Raw genomic sequence first — 17,031 nt, 5'->3', positions numbered from 1 at the left:
TTTCCATTCCATGGCAACCAAATGCTGCCAGCCAGGCAGGCCAGCAGTGCAGGTAAGTGGGTCAGACAGAGCTGGGGGACAGCAGGAGGGGAACAGACCAAGGGAAACCACGGGAACTACCTTCCAGTCATTCCAAGAGCTGTCGCGTTGGAAGGGAAGCAGATTTGTTCTGAGTGACTCCAGGAGGTGAAGGAATAAGGGGACATGAGCTGTTTCACCCTAAGAAGGGCTTTCTTACAACTAGTGGGAAAGGGTAGTGAGCGTTTTAAATCTACACCACACCAGTTCTCCTCCTGCTTCTCTAGGCGGCTCTCCCTTCGCCCTCCCCAACAAAAGTCGCCATGACCTAAGACGGCGTCTCTCAGCCCTTCCTCTCCCCCTGCCTCTCACCTGTGTGCTGCCAAGGTCTCCCCGACCCCACGCCACTTCTCATTAGCAAACCTCGGTCCGTCCACTCTTTGCTAGACTTGGCACCGGTGTTCTTGCTGGCCTCCCATCTCCTAGGACTGCACACTTCTCCCAGCCACGGTCCCCTGCGCTGTCGCCGAGGCATGGTCACGCTGTTCGCTACATTAAAGTGCAGACTCATCCCCCCTCCCTCCCCAGCGTCCTCAGTCACCGCCACTGCGCCGGGTAAACCCACACCTGCCCATCGTGGATCTGCTCAGGCCACCGCGCCGCCTGAAACACCTCTGCCTCCGCCCGCCTCACGCTGCCACGGGACGCCTGCTCACCTTCCAAGCTTAAGTCTCCACCCGCCTGCAACTCACCTCACCCTCTCCGCTCCCACCTGGGTGCACTGCACCCTTGCCTCCCCTGTGTGTTTAGCATTCGATGACAATACTGTCCTTAGCATCTTAAAGTCAAGGGGCTGAGCTTGGTTCGTTGCTCTATACCCAGAGCCTAATGTACTGTCTGGAATGTGTTTGTTGCGTGTGTAAAAACGAGAAAGAAAGAAGAAAGGAAAAGGAAGGCAGGAGGAATGAAAGGTGGAAGGAAGGAAGGAAGGAAGGAAGGAAGGAAGGGAGGGAGGGAGGGAGGGAGGGAGGGAGGGAGGGAGGGGGACTGGGGTTAGGCAAGGATGCCCTGTATTTGGTACATTCTTATTCCATTTCCTTTCCATTTGAGTACTTCCCCTTCCACTGGATTTTAAAGACTTAGTGGACAGGTTCTCAAAGGGAAGATAATGACCCAGCTACTCTGCAAATGGGTGCCTTCTAGAAAACAAGGGTAGAGTCTAGTCAGAATCAACCACAAAACAACACACATCATAAGAGTCATATAGGAATTATTTATCTGAAGAAACTTGGTAATTAAATGAATTAGGAATTAAAATAACTAGCTTAATTCTAAAAATAAGAAAATTGCAGTACACCTTAATTTATAAAACATGTTTTTAAGTATAAAAACCTTCAGTGACTGACTACTTTCCTACCCTGGGGTTGGCAAGGAAAGGGAGAGTAAGGCCCAAGTCCTCCTGGCTCCCACGCTGACAGTTACGCTCCCCTGTACACACCAGCAAAGCAGCTTACAACGGTGGCACGTGGTTTTCTATAAGGTCGCCAATCTCTAAGAGGTATGCTCTAAAATACTCAAAAAGGTCGCCGGAAATGAAAATAAAGAAGTCCCTGGTGGCTTCTGCAAGAAGAGATTTGGTGGCCAAGTGCGGAGGGAAGCCGGACAGCAGACACCATGCGAGGAGTGGGCACCGAGAAAACGCAAAATGCAGACACAGCAGCAACACACGGGGGACTTGACATGAGGGGCACACGCAGAGGATGTGGGGCTCTTCCTAGAAAGGCAACAGATGTAAACACAAAGCTCTTCCTTTTTCTGAACCTCGGTGACACTGCACGTGGTTTAATGCCACGTCAAAGTGTATTTCAATAACAGGATGAAAGCCAGGTGGAGACCTGGGGACAGCAAGAGAATGACAGCTCTATCAACTCAACAAGAAACTCAACAGGGTTGACACTAATTGTGAGGACGGGCCCCCTAAGTCCAAAGTTTTGGAGGAAGTCAGAAGCAACTGTAGAATTAAGATTTGCCCTGGGATATGGTTCTTAGACTTCAGGATCATATAAACGTCCTGAGACATTTGTTTAAGAGGCTGAGGCCCTGCCTCTTGGGATTGTGAGTCAGTAGGGTTAGGGCAGCTCCTGGGCATATGCATTTTTTAAAAGAAGAAGAAAAGGTAGGCAGATGGAAAAAGGAAGGAAGGAAGGAGGAAGGAAAGAAGGAAGGAAGGAGGGAGGGAGGAAGGGAAGGAGGGAAGAAGGAAGGAAGTTGTAACTTTTTTAGAAGGAGCCCTGGTATTCCAGGGTACCTGTATTACATGTAGTCATGGGACCATAATTTGAGACCAGCCTTCAGCAGCCCTTCTCCGACTTCAATTTGCACACAATTGTTCTGGGGTCAGTGACCGTCGTATGTATTGCATCATATCTGGTAGCATGTCTGACCTCTCCCCACGAGATGCTGGTAGGGAGCCCCACCCCTTCGTGGCAAACAAAGTAAGTCCTTAGACACTGCTTGATATAGTCCAGGGAGTAACAACTCTCCCAGTTGAAACTCGCTGATTGAGAGGAGAATTCAAGGGGCAAAAGAAGGTGCTTTTGACATTGACCCGACCAATCCTACTGAATTTTCATATTACAGAGGCCCAGTGATGACATACCTTTCACTTCTGTCATTTTCTAATTCATTCATTCTGACTTCTCGAAACTGTTGATAAAATTTCTAAAGTGGATAAGAAAAGGAAAAGGCATGGGAAAGGAGAAGAGTGCAATCTAAAAAATGTAAAAAATAAAGAAATGGGGAAAAGAAAAGTTTAAGAAGATAGAAGGTGAAGGACTAGAAGCTCTTGGCTTTATGACATCGTTTCTCTGTTGAAGAATATGAATAAAGCGGTGGGATTGTCGAAGCCGTAGTCAGACTCAAGGTTCCCTTTGTTCCCCGATATTTCCTAGGCCTTACTGCAGTTGGACTAACCCACACGATCAGCTCTGGTCAGTGAAATATGTCACTTGCAGCTGAGGCCACGAGAAACTCAAGAGCTGTTCTCCAATCTCCCTCTCTCCTTGGTCGTGCGATCCTGAAGCTGCAACTCCAGGACAGTGAAGTCCCTGTGAGGCTGGGTCACTGAGACACTCAATGGGGCAGGATTCCCTGCTGAGTCATGTGGGACGTGTAGCATAAGCAAGGAATACCATTTTCCTGTGCGAAGCCACTGAGATTGGGTGGGTAGGTGGGGGGGTGGGGGGTGCTATCTAGTCTAACCTAACACGGTGAGAATAATAACCCCACTCTAATGAAAAAACTACTACGTCCTCAGAATTCATAATGCAATTTTTCTTCATCAAATTGCCCGTTGTCAAATTACTTTAAAATTTGTATACATGGACAAGAAATGGAATTTAGAAGCCACGCTAAAACTGAACCAGCTAACAATCAGGAGACAATGTTATACTGCCATCGAATCGGAACTCCACGCACGTCCCAAAGGGGAGCCGAGGTGACAGAATTCCCCAGTGACGAGAAAGGAATACTGAAAAGCAACAAAACAACAATAAACAAATAAGTAACTGCTACTTGCTGAGGGCCTTTGATGTGCCCAGAACTGGAGCACTGGCTTTATTTGTTATCTCAGTCAGTAATCATGACAATAATTTTACACATTAGCTAGTGGGGCAAACACAGCTCGCTGCCCACCCAACGTGCTAGCTAACGAAACCACAGCGTTGTTCGGAAAATGGGTGGCAATGGCGGACCCGTCCACCAGCCTCAGGAAAAGAAACACGATTGATTAGCTAATGCCTGGCCCACTCCCCCTAGATCTAACAGTGGTTTTTACGTTTTCACAGGGTTAAGAAAAGGAAAAGAAGAATATGCACCAGACAACACATGTGGCCCACAAAGCCCAAAGTCCTCACTGTGAGATTTTTCACAGAAGTGAACCCTATTACGTCACTACCGTAGCCCTTCATGGGTCTAAGGGTGAGCAGCTTACGCAGCGTTTGGCTCCAGGTTTGAACCCTGAGAGCAAGTCCACTGGGAGCTCCTGGATGCTTTCTCTTCCTGATTCAAATAATAAGACCCAGGGGAGAAATGCCCCCCCCCCCCCGTCTCTTTCGGCCTTTTGATGTTGTCACGTGACCGGGGAGAAAAAGTCAAGGGAATCAGAAATCCAATCAGATGCTATCCAACACCAGGGCGTGGATCAATTCCTGTGTTTAGCCAGGCCTGGGACAGTGAAGCATCCCCAGGTGTCTTCACAGAGCAGCTCACAATCCCCTGCTGCTGCAACTGCTCCTGTTGGGTCTTCAGTTACCAACAGCGGGCCAAATCCTGTTGGCTTTCCATCACCCCTCAGTAAACAAAACAACCCTCCCGTCTCTAGCAGAATGGAACCTGAGAAGCTGCGGTAGTCCTTAGACCCTTTGCTCCTGGCTGGAAAACTCTTCCTCCCCAAATCCTGATTCTCCCAGCTCTCACCTAGGAAAGAAGGCACGAAATCATACAGATTCAGCCTTGAACTTTAAATGCTTAAGCAAGCTCAATGTCACAAGGTCAGAATCTTTCATTTGTAAAACGACAAAAACATTGTTTGTATGCAAAATGCTGCTGGATCCCTTAGAAACGTCCCTACCCACCAAACAGGACTGTCTCCATATCTACAGTTTCAGAATATGTCAACATACCTTTATAAAAGTGCCTTGAATTTTTTCCTTTTGAATTGCCCTACATCTCCCTACATTAAACAAATAAGAAAATCATCCTGAGCTCTGTCAATCGGGTTCTCTTTAAGAAATATCATCAAATATGTATACTTCCATGAGGATGTGTGAAGGTTATTCCCTCTGGGAACAGTCAGAACATCTGCCCTGATCACTTAACTCTGGGAAGACTGGCTTCTGTGGATAATGACTTGATCCCTGGAACCTGGAAGCTTTCACCCTGCTCAGAGGCTGTCCCCGAACTCACTGATGGAAAAAAGCCCTTCTGGCTAGAAGTGCAGACATCAGCCTAGTCACAAGGGCTTCCTGATATTTCTTTTATTGCCCTATCAAACCACAACAAAGGGTTGCAAAGGTGTCACTGGGAAGTAAGTGTGTCTGAATACAGCTCTTAAAATCTGAAAAATCTTATTTTCATAGTTATAACCTGAGAGCCATAAACACCTACACAGGTTAAATTTTCCCCTATTTCAGGACAATTTTTTGTTTTGTTTTGTTTTGTTTTGTCCTTTAAATCCACGGTAGTGGTTCTTAACCTTGGCTGCACATTGGGGTCCCCAGGGAGCTTTCAAATATTACGATGCCTGGTCCTAGCCCTCGAGTTCTAATTAATTGCTCCAAATGCAGCCTGGGCACTAGGATGTCTAAAAGTTCCCCAAGTAATTCTAATATATACCGAGGATTGAGAACCACTGACCCAAGGTCAATGGCAAATAGGAAAAAATAAAGAGCTACAATCAATAGAAAAATCACCAATTTGCATTTACAGAAGCCTAAGAAAAAGGACTAAAAGAGGTTCCTCCCCCTACACTTCTAAAAATAACAGGAAATCAATAATTATCAATCAAACATATATATATATATATATATATATTGTCGGCAGCCGTCTGTCTCGAGAGACGATGGTGTAGCTTCTTAAGAGTCTATCTGCACCGCCGAGAATGGCTGTGCAGTCCGACTCGGGAGTGACACGGTATCTGTCTCCTCCCGTGTTGAATCGACATCTTGCGATGACGCTGGAGTGTCCTCTCCAGTGAAGCTGAAGCTACAGAGCCTGGGCAGGGTGATATGGAGGGTCTGCTGTTGCCCATGCAGCAGACCCCCCCCTCTCTTCGCAGCTGAAGGGTCCAAGGGAAAGACGGAGTCGATACAGCTTGGCTTCAGGTGCGCCGCAGGAGTTGCCGGTGTTGACTACAACGTCAAACCGCCTTAGGGACTCCGGCTCCGGATTTTCTGTCGGGGTTTACTCCCTTAGCCTTTCCCCTGAAGAGGTATGCCGCAAGGCAACGGAGGTTTTTTGGAATCAGAGTTTTCCTTCTCTGACGATATATATATATATATATATATATATAAAGAGAGAGATGACCAGGAGAAAGAGATCAAAATAAAGGAAAGAAAATGAATGTGTTTGCCCGCCCTCAGTCAAAATCTTATTTATAGTCATACCTATGTCTCCATAACTAACTCTTCCTTAAACAGTACATCAAAATAATTTTCAAGGGCACCCAGCTTCTCAAGACCCTAGTCCAGGGGCCCCATCGGGCCTGCCACATGTTTTGGGAAGTCATGTTTTTGGAATGCAGCACACACATTCGTCTGAGTGGTATCTGCCTACTTTCACACTGCCGACCAGCACAGGAGCTAAAGAGACCATATGGCCTGCAAAACCTAAATTTTTGGCTAGCTGGCCCTTTGTAGAAAGTTCTCAGACGACTGCTCCGGTCTGTAGTCCAGTATTCCAGTCCCAGGAATTACTGTACTTCCCTTGTACTCTTCTCCCACCGGGGCCCATCCTAGCAACCAATCTGAACTTGCGCTCCTGACCAACCTGCAGTGTCTCCGGGACTCACTCTGCTCCAACCTGCCGGGTGTCATTCCTCGGCTCTGACCAGTGCACCTCAGAGCACTGGGAAAAGGCCATCACTCCCTGCAGCAACCAGCTTTCAACCAAAAAATAAAATAAAAACCCGGATCTCACCAACTTGTTATAATTGAATATGCTCATGTGAAGAAGCAAACTAAGTTATTTTATAGAGGGCTTGTCCAGAGCCTAAGTTCAAATTTCCCTAATCAACTTCTGGTTTTGCCCAATTAACTTTAATTTTCTTTGCTTTATTTACTACTTGGCTAAAACCTAAGCAGTGCGTTTTACAACTATCCCCAAAGTTCATTTCTCTGTAAAACTTTTACTATGGGAGCATAAAAACAAAGGCTATTTGTAAGAGCCCTCTTATTATTTTCTGCTTTCACCTTTGTGGTTTTAAGTACAGGATGAAGCTCTAATTTAGGTCTAATTTACTTTAATCTGTTGGAAGGGAGACAGAAAGAGAAAGCCATGAGAATCTACTGCTACCTGGAATTAAAATTTTCATAGGAGCCAGGCAGGGCATTACAGACAACGGGATATCTATTTGCTCACAAAAGTTCTTCTCTTCTCTGCCCATCAGTAAAGTATTGTCTCCGCTGGAACCATCTGGGGCTGAATCATGGACTCAACTCCCAGGTTCCCAGGGCAGGAACAGGGAAAGAAGGCTTCGCACGCTTCCTTTACTCGTCATACCAGGTCAGCTTTGACACTACTGACATCTGGGGCCTAAAATTTCTTTATTTGTGGGGGGTAGGGGGGCAGGGTCCTGCGCATTAGAGGATTGAGGCGGCGTCTCTGACATGTCCCCACGGACACCAGAAGCACCCACAGACACACTCTCCCAACCATTCTCCCTGCCTGCCACCTCCCACAGACTCCTATATCCTCCGAACTGCCACCTGGGTGACATGGATGGTGGGGTGCAACACCCAGAATGACCTCCAGGCCCGAGGCGCTCCCTCCCCTACTCACTGAGCCTTCTCCAGGGAGTGCCCTCTGTTGCAGACAGCGACTTCACTGTGGTTCCGTACGCCTCCACAGGGCAGCCTGGCCCCCGTGACTGCAGGTGTACAAAGCCCGGACCGCTGTGCCTCGGGCTGGGACCACTCTAATGGACCATTCCAGCTCCAAAGCATCCCTGTGGGACCAGCGGCTTCATGATTCCCCTCTTCCTCCTGCTCCATCCTGTTTCCTTTGCTCCACCCCAAATGCTAGTCCCAAGAATGCTCCCCAATATCTCCCTTTCTGGGTCCCTTTGGTCCTCAGGGTCAAGACCAAAGGCAGAGAGTTGTCTTTCTAAATTACAAAGCTGATCATATTGCTCCGCTGCCCATCTGGCCTACACAGAGGGACCCTAAAGGGTAATTATCAGAGAGGCAAACAGTGGCATCACAACCTGTTGAGTGTTGGTAAAGCAACTCTGGGAAGGAAAGAAAAGCCCTGATATGTAGCATGTCCTGATCCCATGGTATAAATATTTTCACCATGGTCAATTTCAAGCCATTGACAGTTTAACAACGAGCTTGCAAAACTACTGGCTATTTAATAAATGGCTCTGCAATGAGCCAGGCACCAGCCAGCTGCAACATGCCGCTGAGAACCCCTGACCATTAGCTTCTGTGAATTCTCATTGTTCTCCTTCAGGCTTACTTCATTTCAGCCATGGCGGATTCATGTAATTCTCACACCACCGGCAGGGATGCTTTGAGGTTCTGTGCCCTTACTCATGTTGTTTTCTGTCTCGAATAGGCTTCCTTTCCCGTCTGACTCATGCAAACCTACTCAACATTCTGGATTCGGCTCAAATAAAATCTCTTCCATAAACATTTTCAAGATTCACCCCTGCCCATCCCATTTCACGTAAAGGTTAAATAGAGCCCTCTTGCTTTTGTGTCTCCAAATACCAAAAATACTTTCCTATCCTCGTGTTCCTAGTATATTTTAGGGTGCATGTGTGTGTTTACAAAACTGTATTTCTAGACTATAACTATCCAGAGGATAGGGTCTTACTTAGATTTTTCTGGCACAGAAGATGATCACAAAAATGTGTTTTTTGAATTTAAAAGACTGGCCTTACTTCCTAGCTCAACTTATCATGAGATGCAGCTCATAAAAAAAAATGTCTCAAGGAAAAAACACTCTTATTACCCTAAATGTGAACACAGGGTTTGATTCCCCGCCCCCCAGCTCCAGAATGTTGCAGAAAAGCAAAGCATGGATGAAGTGGGGGCCAGAGCCTGGCCTTTGGATGCTCGTTCCAAATCTGAGAGTCTTGAAACCGAGCAGAAAAGCAGTGGGAACAAGAGTGCCATCTTCAGGTCCAAGGGTTTGGGGAGGTGGACCGACTTGTTACCTCCTGGCCAGGCAACCTGGAGACCAACTTTTTCAAGTGCTACTTCGTACTGCCTCGGACTCAGAGTCGATCAGGTGTGTTTATGGTGCTTCAGATTTAAATCAAGCTACATGTGCTCACTCAGTGCCCACTACTTGCAAACTACTGTATCTTTAACCTAAGGACAGAAATGACAACCAACCGATCAGGTGAGTCTGAGGAATAATCATCAGCCTTGCTTATGCGTCAAAAACAAAAATGTACTCCCTCTTCCAAAAAAACAAAAATAAAAACCTCCACAAAACCAAAAAATAACAATAGTAAACCCTTACGCATCACCTGCTTGTTGTATACCCGCTGTGTCCTAAAAGCTTTGTATATATTAACTATAGATGTATAGTTTATATGCTGTGTCTTATGTATGTTATTATGCACAATAACATGTTATGTATTATAATAACATAATAAAACATATAAAATATAAGTATAATGCAATTTAATATAATACAAATACATATAATATAGTGCTATGTCATAGTTGAAGTTTTTATATATAAATAAAACATACTATATACCAGAATCTTCATTCACATGGGTCCTATGTCCTAGGTACTAGTATTATCTCTATTTTACAGATTAAGAAACAAAGATGTTAAGGAATTTACCTAACGCTGATTAAGGGAAGAGCCAGGATTTGAACCCAGGCAGCCCAGTTCCAAAATCCATGCTCTTCATCAAACTAAGAGAAGGAGACAAATGGGCTCCTTTATAGCCTTCGCCATCGTCACCAAAGGATGGGTGAAGTCCCTTCCAAAGCCTGTCACCCGGGAGCGCCGACCTCTGCCTGGGGCCTTGGCACAGCAGGCACGGCCAGTCACCTGCCACGGCTCCACGCAGCCAGCCCTGCAGCGCCTGCTGGCACCTCAGTTGTTAAGGGAGCCCTTCTCGTGGCGAACTCGCCATGTGAAAAAGCCACGAACCCCCAGGACAGAAGAAATAGAAGCAAAAAAAAAAAAAAGAGAGAGAGAGAGAGAGAGAGAGAGAGAGAGAGAAAGAAAACACCTCCACTCTCAGGAATGAAAACGAACGCCCTGAGCAAGGTCGGGACGAGCCAAGACGGGGCAGAACACCGAGAGGACCTCCGCCCGGCACTCAGTCCGCCCACGGGCCGGGAGGAAGGAGCCCCTGTCCCACGGGGATGGCTGCCGAAGGAAGCCACAGGGCCCCGGAGTGGAGGTGTGGCTGGGGGGAGAGTGAAGAAAAACGCAATGGAGAGCGGGCAGGGCCCCGGCTGGCGGTGGCTGCCACGGTGAGCGGGGCCCAGGCCGGTGACGCTGAGACGGCGGCGAAGCCGTGGGGACAGTAATGGGGGGGCCCCAGAGGCACCCGGCGCGGCTGGCACAGGAAGGCCCGCACCTCGGCCTCCTCCCATGCGCTCTCTGTGCGCTGCTGCCTCCATAAAAAGTTAGATTACCTCTAAGGGACAAGAGAAAAAGAGAGCGCCTTTCTGAGACTTGAGTCTCAAGAAAAACAGGGTTGGATGAGGCCTCCGTGCTTAGAGGACGACATTTGAGTTTTAAAACAAGATCGCCCCGAGACTGTTTCCCTACAGGGCTGGATAACTGAGCCATGGCTTGATGCTACGGTGGGGTAAACAGTCCTGGGCTTGTAAGTTAGCAACAGCAAGACCAGCTGGAGGTACGCGGCAAGGCTCTTGAGGTGAGTCTGTCTCCCGGGTTTAGTCCTGGGCCAGTGACTCCTTTCCTTCGTCCTCGCTGAGTCACACAGTCCCCTTCCTGCCGTGCTCCAGAGGCAGCCAGGGGCAGTCTCTCAATTTCAGGTGGAAAGGGCCCTGGCTGCCAACTGACCTCGATCGTCTGGCCGGTCTGCGTTTGCCTGCACGCCGCCCTGTCTCCTCTGTGGCAGGTCTCCCCAGCCTGACTCTCTGCTGGGGATCCCTGTGCCCCGCTGGCTGCTCACTCCCGTTACCCTTTTCTGAACTGACGCCTCTCTGGCCCGCCTAGGCTCACCTGGGACGGCCCCAAGTGCAATCATTGCTCTCGTTCTCCCTCTCTCCATTTCCTCCCGTTCCAGTCCCTGTTTCCCACCCTGCCTCCTGGCCATCTTCAAATTCCACTGCCCAAACTTACCTTTACCTACGACTCCTTGGTAGGCGGCAAACAAAGATGACAATAAGATATGAAGTTATAGAAGTCATGCACATCCTCAAACCTGCCAAAAGCATCAAATTCAACTACCTCGCAGAATTGCAGAATTCAGCATCTTTAAAAGAAAAAAAGCATTACCAAGTCCAGCCATTGTGTTTTCAAACACCCATTTCCCAATAAACTCCAAACGCAGCCGCTGGACCATAAAAATGGCAGTGGAGGGGGAGGCATTCCCACTTGGGTTTCAGTGTCTGTGGGGGACAGTGAAAGTGCCCTCAAGGCCAAGGGTGAGAAGAGGCAGGCAGGCTGAGTGGCTCCGGAGAGCCCCTGATCTAAGTTTGTATTCCCCGCCCCGCGATTCACGAGCTCCATGACCTCAAAGAGAACTACTCAGCCTCCCAGAGCTTGGGTTTCCCCACCTGCGAAAGGCAGGAAAACAACACCCACCTCGTGGATTAGTAGTGAAGCAACGAGCTACCACACAGGGAGAGATCTGGCACAGAGCAGACCAAACCCTGGTGAAGAAACTGAGGTACAGAAAGTAACTTGGCTCCGCCCGTCCCGCGCCTACTGATTTAGCTCCTGTAACATGACTCTTAATCCAGCAATTCAATCTCTAAACTCTTAGTAAACTTTAGGCTTCCCGTGCGTCACTCGAAACACTTGCTGACTACCGCAGCTCTGAGCTGTCTGGACCCTGGGGCCGTGTTCCCGGGGCCTGGGAGAGGGCAGAGCCCTGTCACTGAGCAGTCAACTGTCAATGACTGGCTCAATTATATAAACTTGATATTAATGGAAACACCCCAGTTTCCATTAATCATCAGAAGAGACTAAGGCAATGAAAGCTCATCTAACACTAACGGAGGCAGCAGCTGGTAAGACAACATGTTATATACCCAAAATACCTTTGTTGCAGGGTGAAAAACAAACGCTTTTTTCTCTTGCTGAAGCGCTTAACTCCTTAGGTGTGTGTGTACCTATTTGATTTCTTGTGCACTATGACATATATATTTTAATAAATCGAAATACATTTGAACTAAAGTTGAGAGGGATACATTTAAAACTGAACGAGCCCCGGCTGCTGTGGCTCAGTGGATTGAGTGTCGGCCTGCGAGCCAAGTGTTGCTGGTTCGATTCCCAGTCAGGGCACATGACTAGGTTGCACCTCAGGTCCCCAGTTGGGGGCACAAGTGAGAGACACCCACACAGTGATGTTTCTCTCCCTCTCTTTCTCCTTTCCCCTCTCTCTAAAAATAAATAAAATAAACAAACAAATAAATAAATAATTTAGAAAAAAAAAGAAAAGAAAACCTGAACTTGACAATATAAATATCTCAAAACGGAAAAGAGACCTTCACGGGGTTTACTTGTTCAAGCCTGAGTATAGAAATGCAACATGTCCCTCATCCAAATGCCCACCCATGAGCTATTGTTTATGTCCTACCGGCCTGATCAGTAGGCATCAAATCAAGAGTTTTTTAATACTCCTTACTGCACTCAAGGCATTTACAGACAAGTCATTTGTTACCCAAAGAAAAGGGAATTCTTATAGGGAAATACCCATGGTGTGAGGGAGAGCACTGAAAGAGAGATGGAAAACCCAGGTCCCAGCTTGTATCTGCCACCTGGTACTTATAGAATCCCCAAACAAGCTACTTCGTGTATTTATTCATTTATTTTTACTTTATTGATTTTTGGAGGGGAGGGGAGCGGGGGGGGGGAGGGGAGGAACAGGAAGGGGAGGGGAGAAGAGAGAGAAAGAGAGAGAGAACACCGATTTGTTCGTTCCACTTACTGATGCATTCGCTGGTTGATTCTTGTAATGTGCCCTGACCTGGGAATGGCACCTGCAACCTTGGCTTATTGGGATGACACTCTAGTCAACGTAGCGACCCAGCCAGGGCCGAGCTACTTCATTTAAACATGCAGCAATTTTCCCTTCTGTGGCAGGAAGTATAACTGTCCTACTACATCAAGCTCTTAATAAGGATAAAATCAACTTTTGCCTATGATTTTAGCTCTGATTTCTGAAAACTGTTCACAAATCAAGGCAACGCATCCCCACTTAAAAGTTTCCTTTTGTTAAGTGAACTAGAATTAGCTGCTGACAGACCCAGTGAAGGCTGAGCCAGCGCTTCTGCTTTTGAGGTCAGTAAGTAATCTAAGACTCGAGAGGTTTCTCGCCATCGCTTAACTTCCCCGAGTCGAGTTTCCTTCCTCTGTCGCGTAGAGTTGGTAAAATCTTTTCTTGATATAAATGCACTTCGGATTTCCTGTGAGTCTCCAGCTAAAGAAAGCTGGTGGCCTACGTACAATGGCCAGCGTAGAGGTGGCAGTGGACATCTGCCATGTATTTGGCCTCTGAGTTGTTTTCCTATGTTTGGAGAGTCCCCTACCTCATGAGGCAGCGTCAGCCACCCATTATTAGAAGCTAAAAGCACTGAAGGCTCACTTTGCCAGCATCCTCTGCCCTGGACTAATGGGCCCAGGGCAACCACTGGAGACTTGGGATCAGTCAGACCCGAGCCATGTAAACAGGCAGGGACAGCTCAGAAGCCAGTCAGCACTTGACCGTAGTGGTGGCAGCTCCATCCAGTTGGGGGACCTTTACTGGCATCACTAACAATGGTGTTGGGAGCAGTGGCATCTCCATGAGTCTCCTTTCCAGTGTATTTTGGGTCTTTGTTCCAGCTCTGCTGTCTCTGATTCTAGCTCACTGGCCCCCGGGCAGCTTTTATGAACTACCCCCAAATTCTTTCAACTGGATTCCCTCCCTGCCAACATCAGCATGAATCAATCTGACAACAAATCCTCACTGAGGTAGAAATCATCCTCAAGGCTAGGACACCAACCAAGACTAGCACGGCACTCCGCTCCATCTAGAAACTTCCAAGTGAGGAGCCCCTAGACCTCATGACCCTATTTAACCTCCCAATTCACAATGTGCATCTCACAGCAGGCGCATGGATAGAAAAGAAAACAAGGCTTGAAAGTAACCGAGCTGTCGTTCAATGGCATAAAGAGACAAATTAGACTTACGTGATCTAATTTAAGGTTAGATTACTTGAAAATGTTTTAGCACCAAGTCTATTCAGACCTTTCGCATGCAATAGAATAAGGTACTAAAAGAGGAGCATGAACTTTGTAGTCAAAAAGAAAATTTGAATTTTGGGGACTCCATCACTTCCTGTCCTCTAACGCCCCAAGGACAACGCACCCTAGACACACCCCAGTTATACCAGAAGCTTACATACCACACAGGACATGCATGTTCATGCCTCCTTTGCTTTTCCTCTACTCTTCACTGATTAAAATGTGTTCTCCTCGCTGGTGAGCTCTTATTCATCCTGCAAAACCCAGCTCAAGTACCATTTCCATTGTGAAGCTTTTCTAATGCCCCCCTAAATTAATCGTTGGCACCTCTGTGTTATTAGAACATTCACTGTAGCCATTAGACGGCTCTTCTTTTTTTAGAGTGTCTGTCATTCCCCCTAAGCCCCAACCCCACCAGTGAGCACAGAGGACACGTGAAGGTCCTTACCAGGGAGGGGACTAGGTTAAAGCAGGGGAAGTACTTAAAGAGGTACCCACTCTCAAGGACAAGTGCATAAAACTGGTCCTTACTATCTTTGTTTCTTAATTCAGAGCCAATCATAGACTAAGCACTCAGACTCTTGCCCACTGAATGGTGAATAATACAAGGAAAGTGTGTATGATTCAGAGACTGTTTACATGATATAGAGAAGGCAGCGTCGGACAAACACGTTGAATAACCTTGCTGAAGACACTGACCTGGCCAAGTGGAAGGACAACGTGGTGCCTGCCACTGCCACGGTCTATGGCTCTGTGACTCCACGTTCAGAGGAAGTCCGTAAAGGAAATGATCAGGAAGGAGGGATCATTCACAGGGGATGCCAGCCCTTGGCCTGAGGCCTGACATATTTGCAGGACTTGAAGGGAAGGAGGGGAGAATGGTCAACCTAAGAACCAGCACCAAGTGTGGAAGGGGTAAGATATGCGAAAGGGAAAGAAAGATAAGAGGCTGACGAGAGGAGAGGGTGCCTGTGAGGGGGGCGGGGAATAAGCTGAATATAAGTTGGACAGTCTGGGTGGAAAGAGACAACATGACACCCTAGAAAACCAAGCACAGTAATTCTGGGGCTCGGGTCTAGCCACCGGGATACAGAATACTGTCTCATAATAACAGAAGACCAACAGCTGCAATTCTTAGCGTCTATTAGATGTCAGGCAGGTTGAGGTACCCCAGTCCGTGATCTCATTTAATCGCCAAAGCAAACTTCTGCGACTGCTATAACCATCATCCCACCTTACGGGTATGGACACTCAGATTTCGTGCTGTTAAATATTTGAGGTCACACAGCTGCAAGCGCAAGAACCAGATTTAATTCGTGGCTTTTTGCCCTCAACAGATCCAAGAGGAGAGAGATCTCATCCAGGGTGGGGACTCGGGTATGGTTGGCAGTATGGGCAGAAGAAGTGACCCAAGGGGACATTGTTCTCAGTGTGCCGGCTGAATACAACAAAGAAAAGACCGTGAAAAGTGGGGGAGGGATGAAGAGGGCACGCATAGAGGAATGAGGTAGAGAGTGGGGAGGAGGAGATAACCTTAGGTACTCAGAGAGCAAAGATAATAACATCAGTCAGAGAAGTAACGCCCCCGGGACCAGAGAGACTGGGGTTTGAACTCTGGCACCACGGCTTCTTAACCAACGTGTCCTAGAGAAGTAATCTGACCTCCCCAAGGTTCACTTCTCACATCCCTAAAATAGAAATAATAGCCCTGACTTTGTATATATCACCTCTGGGTGCTTGAGAATCACGGGCCTCTTAGAAATGGTAGCCTGGTTATGAACCAATGAAAGGACGCGTACAGAGAGAGATGGGAGGTCAGGCCGTGGATGTATAGTGGGGCCATCGGGGGGGTGGGGGGGTTCTATTTTAGATAGACTCTAACTTTTTTCTCCAAGAGGCAAACTCATGTGTTAAAAGACAGAGAAAGCGGAGACCTCACAAAGCAGGAGATCAGATGACTCTCTCTACAATTCTCAGAACGTCAAAGCTGGAAGGGACCTGAAGAATAATTGGCAGTCAACCCCTGGTTCTTGAACATCTCCAATCTCAAATAATCTGGTTCTCGACCAAGGTGTTTGTGGGAGAAAAGAATGCGTTGGTTGTTGAACAAAACTTCGGCTCTCCACCCGAGAGCCCTTTCACGCATATGCCTCTTTTGAATGGGAAAAATAATTTGGGTTTCAAACAAATCACATTTTGAACATCCTTCCAGAATGAAAGAAGTTCAAGAAAACAAGATTCCACTGTGATTGAATTCTTGCCCTGCCTCCATTTGACAGGTGAGGAAACAAAGCAAATCTTTTCCACAAAGGGCCAGAGAGGCAATAATTTAGGACTTGTGGCCCAGAGTTTCTGTCCCAATCACTCAACTCTGCCATTCTAGTAAGAAAGCAGAGGTAATATGTCAGCAAAGGAGTGTGGCTATGTTCCCATAAAACTTTATTCATAGACATCGAAACTTGAACTCCGTATAATTTTCACATGGCATGAAATATTCGCTTTTTGATTTTTTTTTTTTTCTTAAACACTTAAAAACGGATAAACCACCTTGGCTCACAGGCTGTACAGAAACACGGGGTGGGCACGGTTTGCCAACCGCTGCCACGTCGTGGTTACGCGTTCAGGCTAAAGATAGGCAGACGTGAGTTTGGGTTTTCCCCCAACAATTTACTAGGTATTAGGCTCCGGTCATGGTATTGAGTCTTCCAACATCTCATTTATGGACTCCTCATTTATAAAACATGAATAAAAACTTAAACTATTCCATATAATTTTGTGAGGATTAAAAGAGATCACGCACGTAAGAGAGTTTAGCAGAGGCCATGGTTCAAAATC

The 17,031-nt window shown here is 47.2% G+C and overlaps 1 protein-coding gene across 5 annotated transcripts in view; it reads right to left on the bottom strand.

Moving 5' to 3' along the window:
• MAP2K6 (mitogen-activated protein kinase kinase 6) overlaps positions 1 to 17,031 on the bottom strand; it is a 105,171-nt gene that overhangs the window by 68,275 nt on the left and 19,865 nt on the right. For 2 of the 5 annotated variants that reach the window (XM_090291257.1, XM_090291256.1), the window contains exons 1-2: positions 11,242 to 11,416; positions 11,086 to 11,100 (exon numbers count right to left, since the gene is read on the bottom strand). The exons of 1 other annotated variant lie outside the window; for it this stretch is intronic. In XM_090291257.1, coding sequence (XP_090147383.1) covers positions 11,086 to 11,100; positions 11,242 to 11,308 — 82 coding nt within the window. In that variant the 5' untranslated portion in view covers positions 11,309 to 11,416. Of the gene's footprint in view, positions 1 to 11,085; positions 11,101 to 11,241; positions 11,418 to 17,031 lie in introns of those variants that run through there. 2 more of the 5 variants (XM_090291258.1, XM_090291259.1) reach the window with 2 other exon arrangements.

The sequence above is a fragment of the Furipterus horrens genome, unplaced genomic scaffold, assembly GCF_987537825.1.
Source record: "Furipterus horrens unplaced genomic scaffold, mFurHor1.1.pri manual_scaffold_11, whole genome shotgun sequence".
NCBI classification, from domain to species: domain Eukaryota; kingdom Metazoa; phylum Chordata; class Mammalia; order Chiroptera; family Furipteridae; genus Furipterus; species Furipterus horrens.
This window is presented reverse-complemented; position numbering and strand designations above follow the sequence as displayed.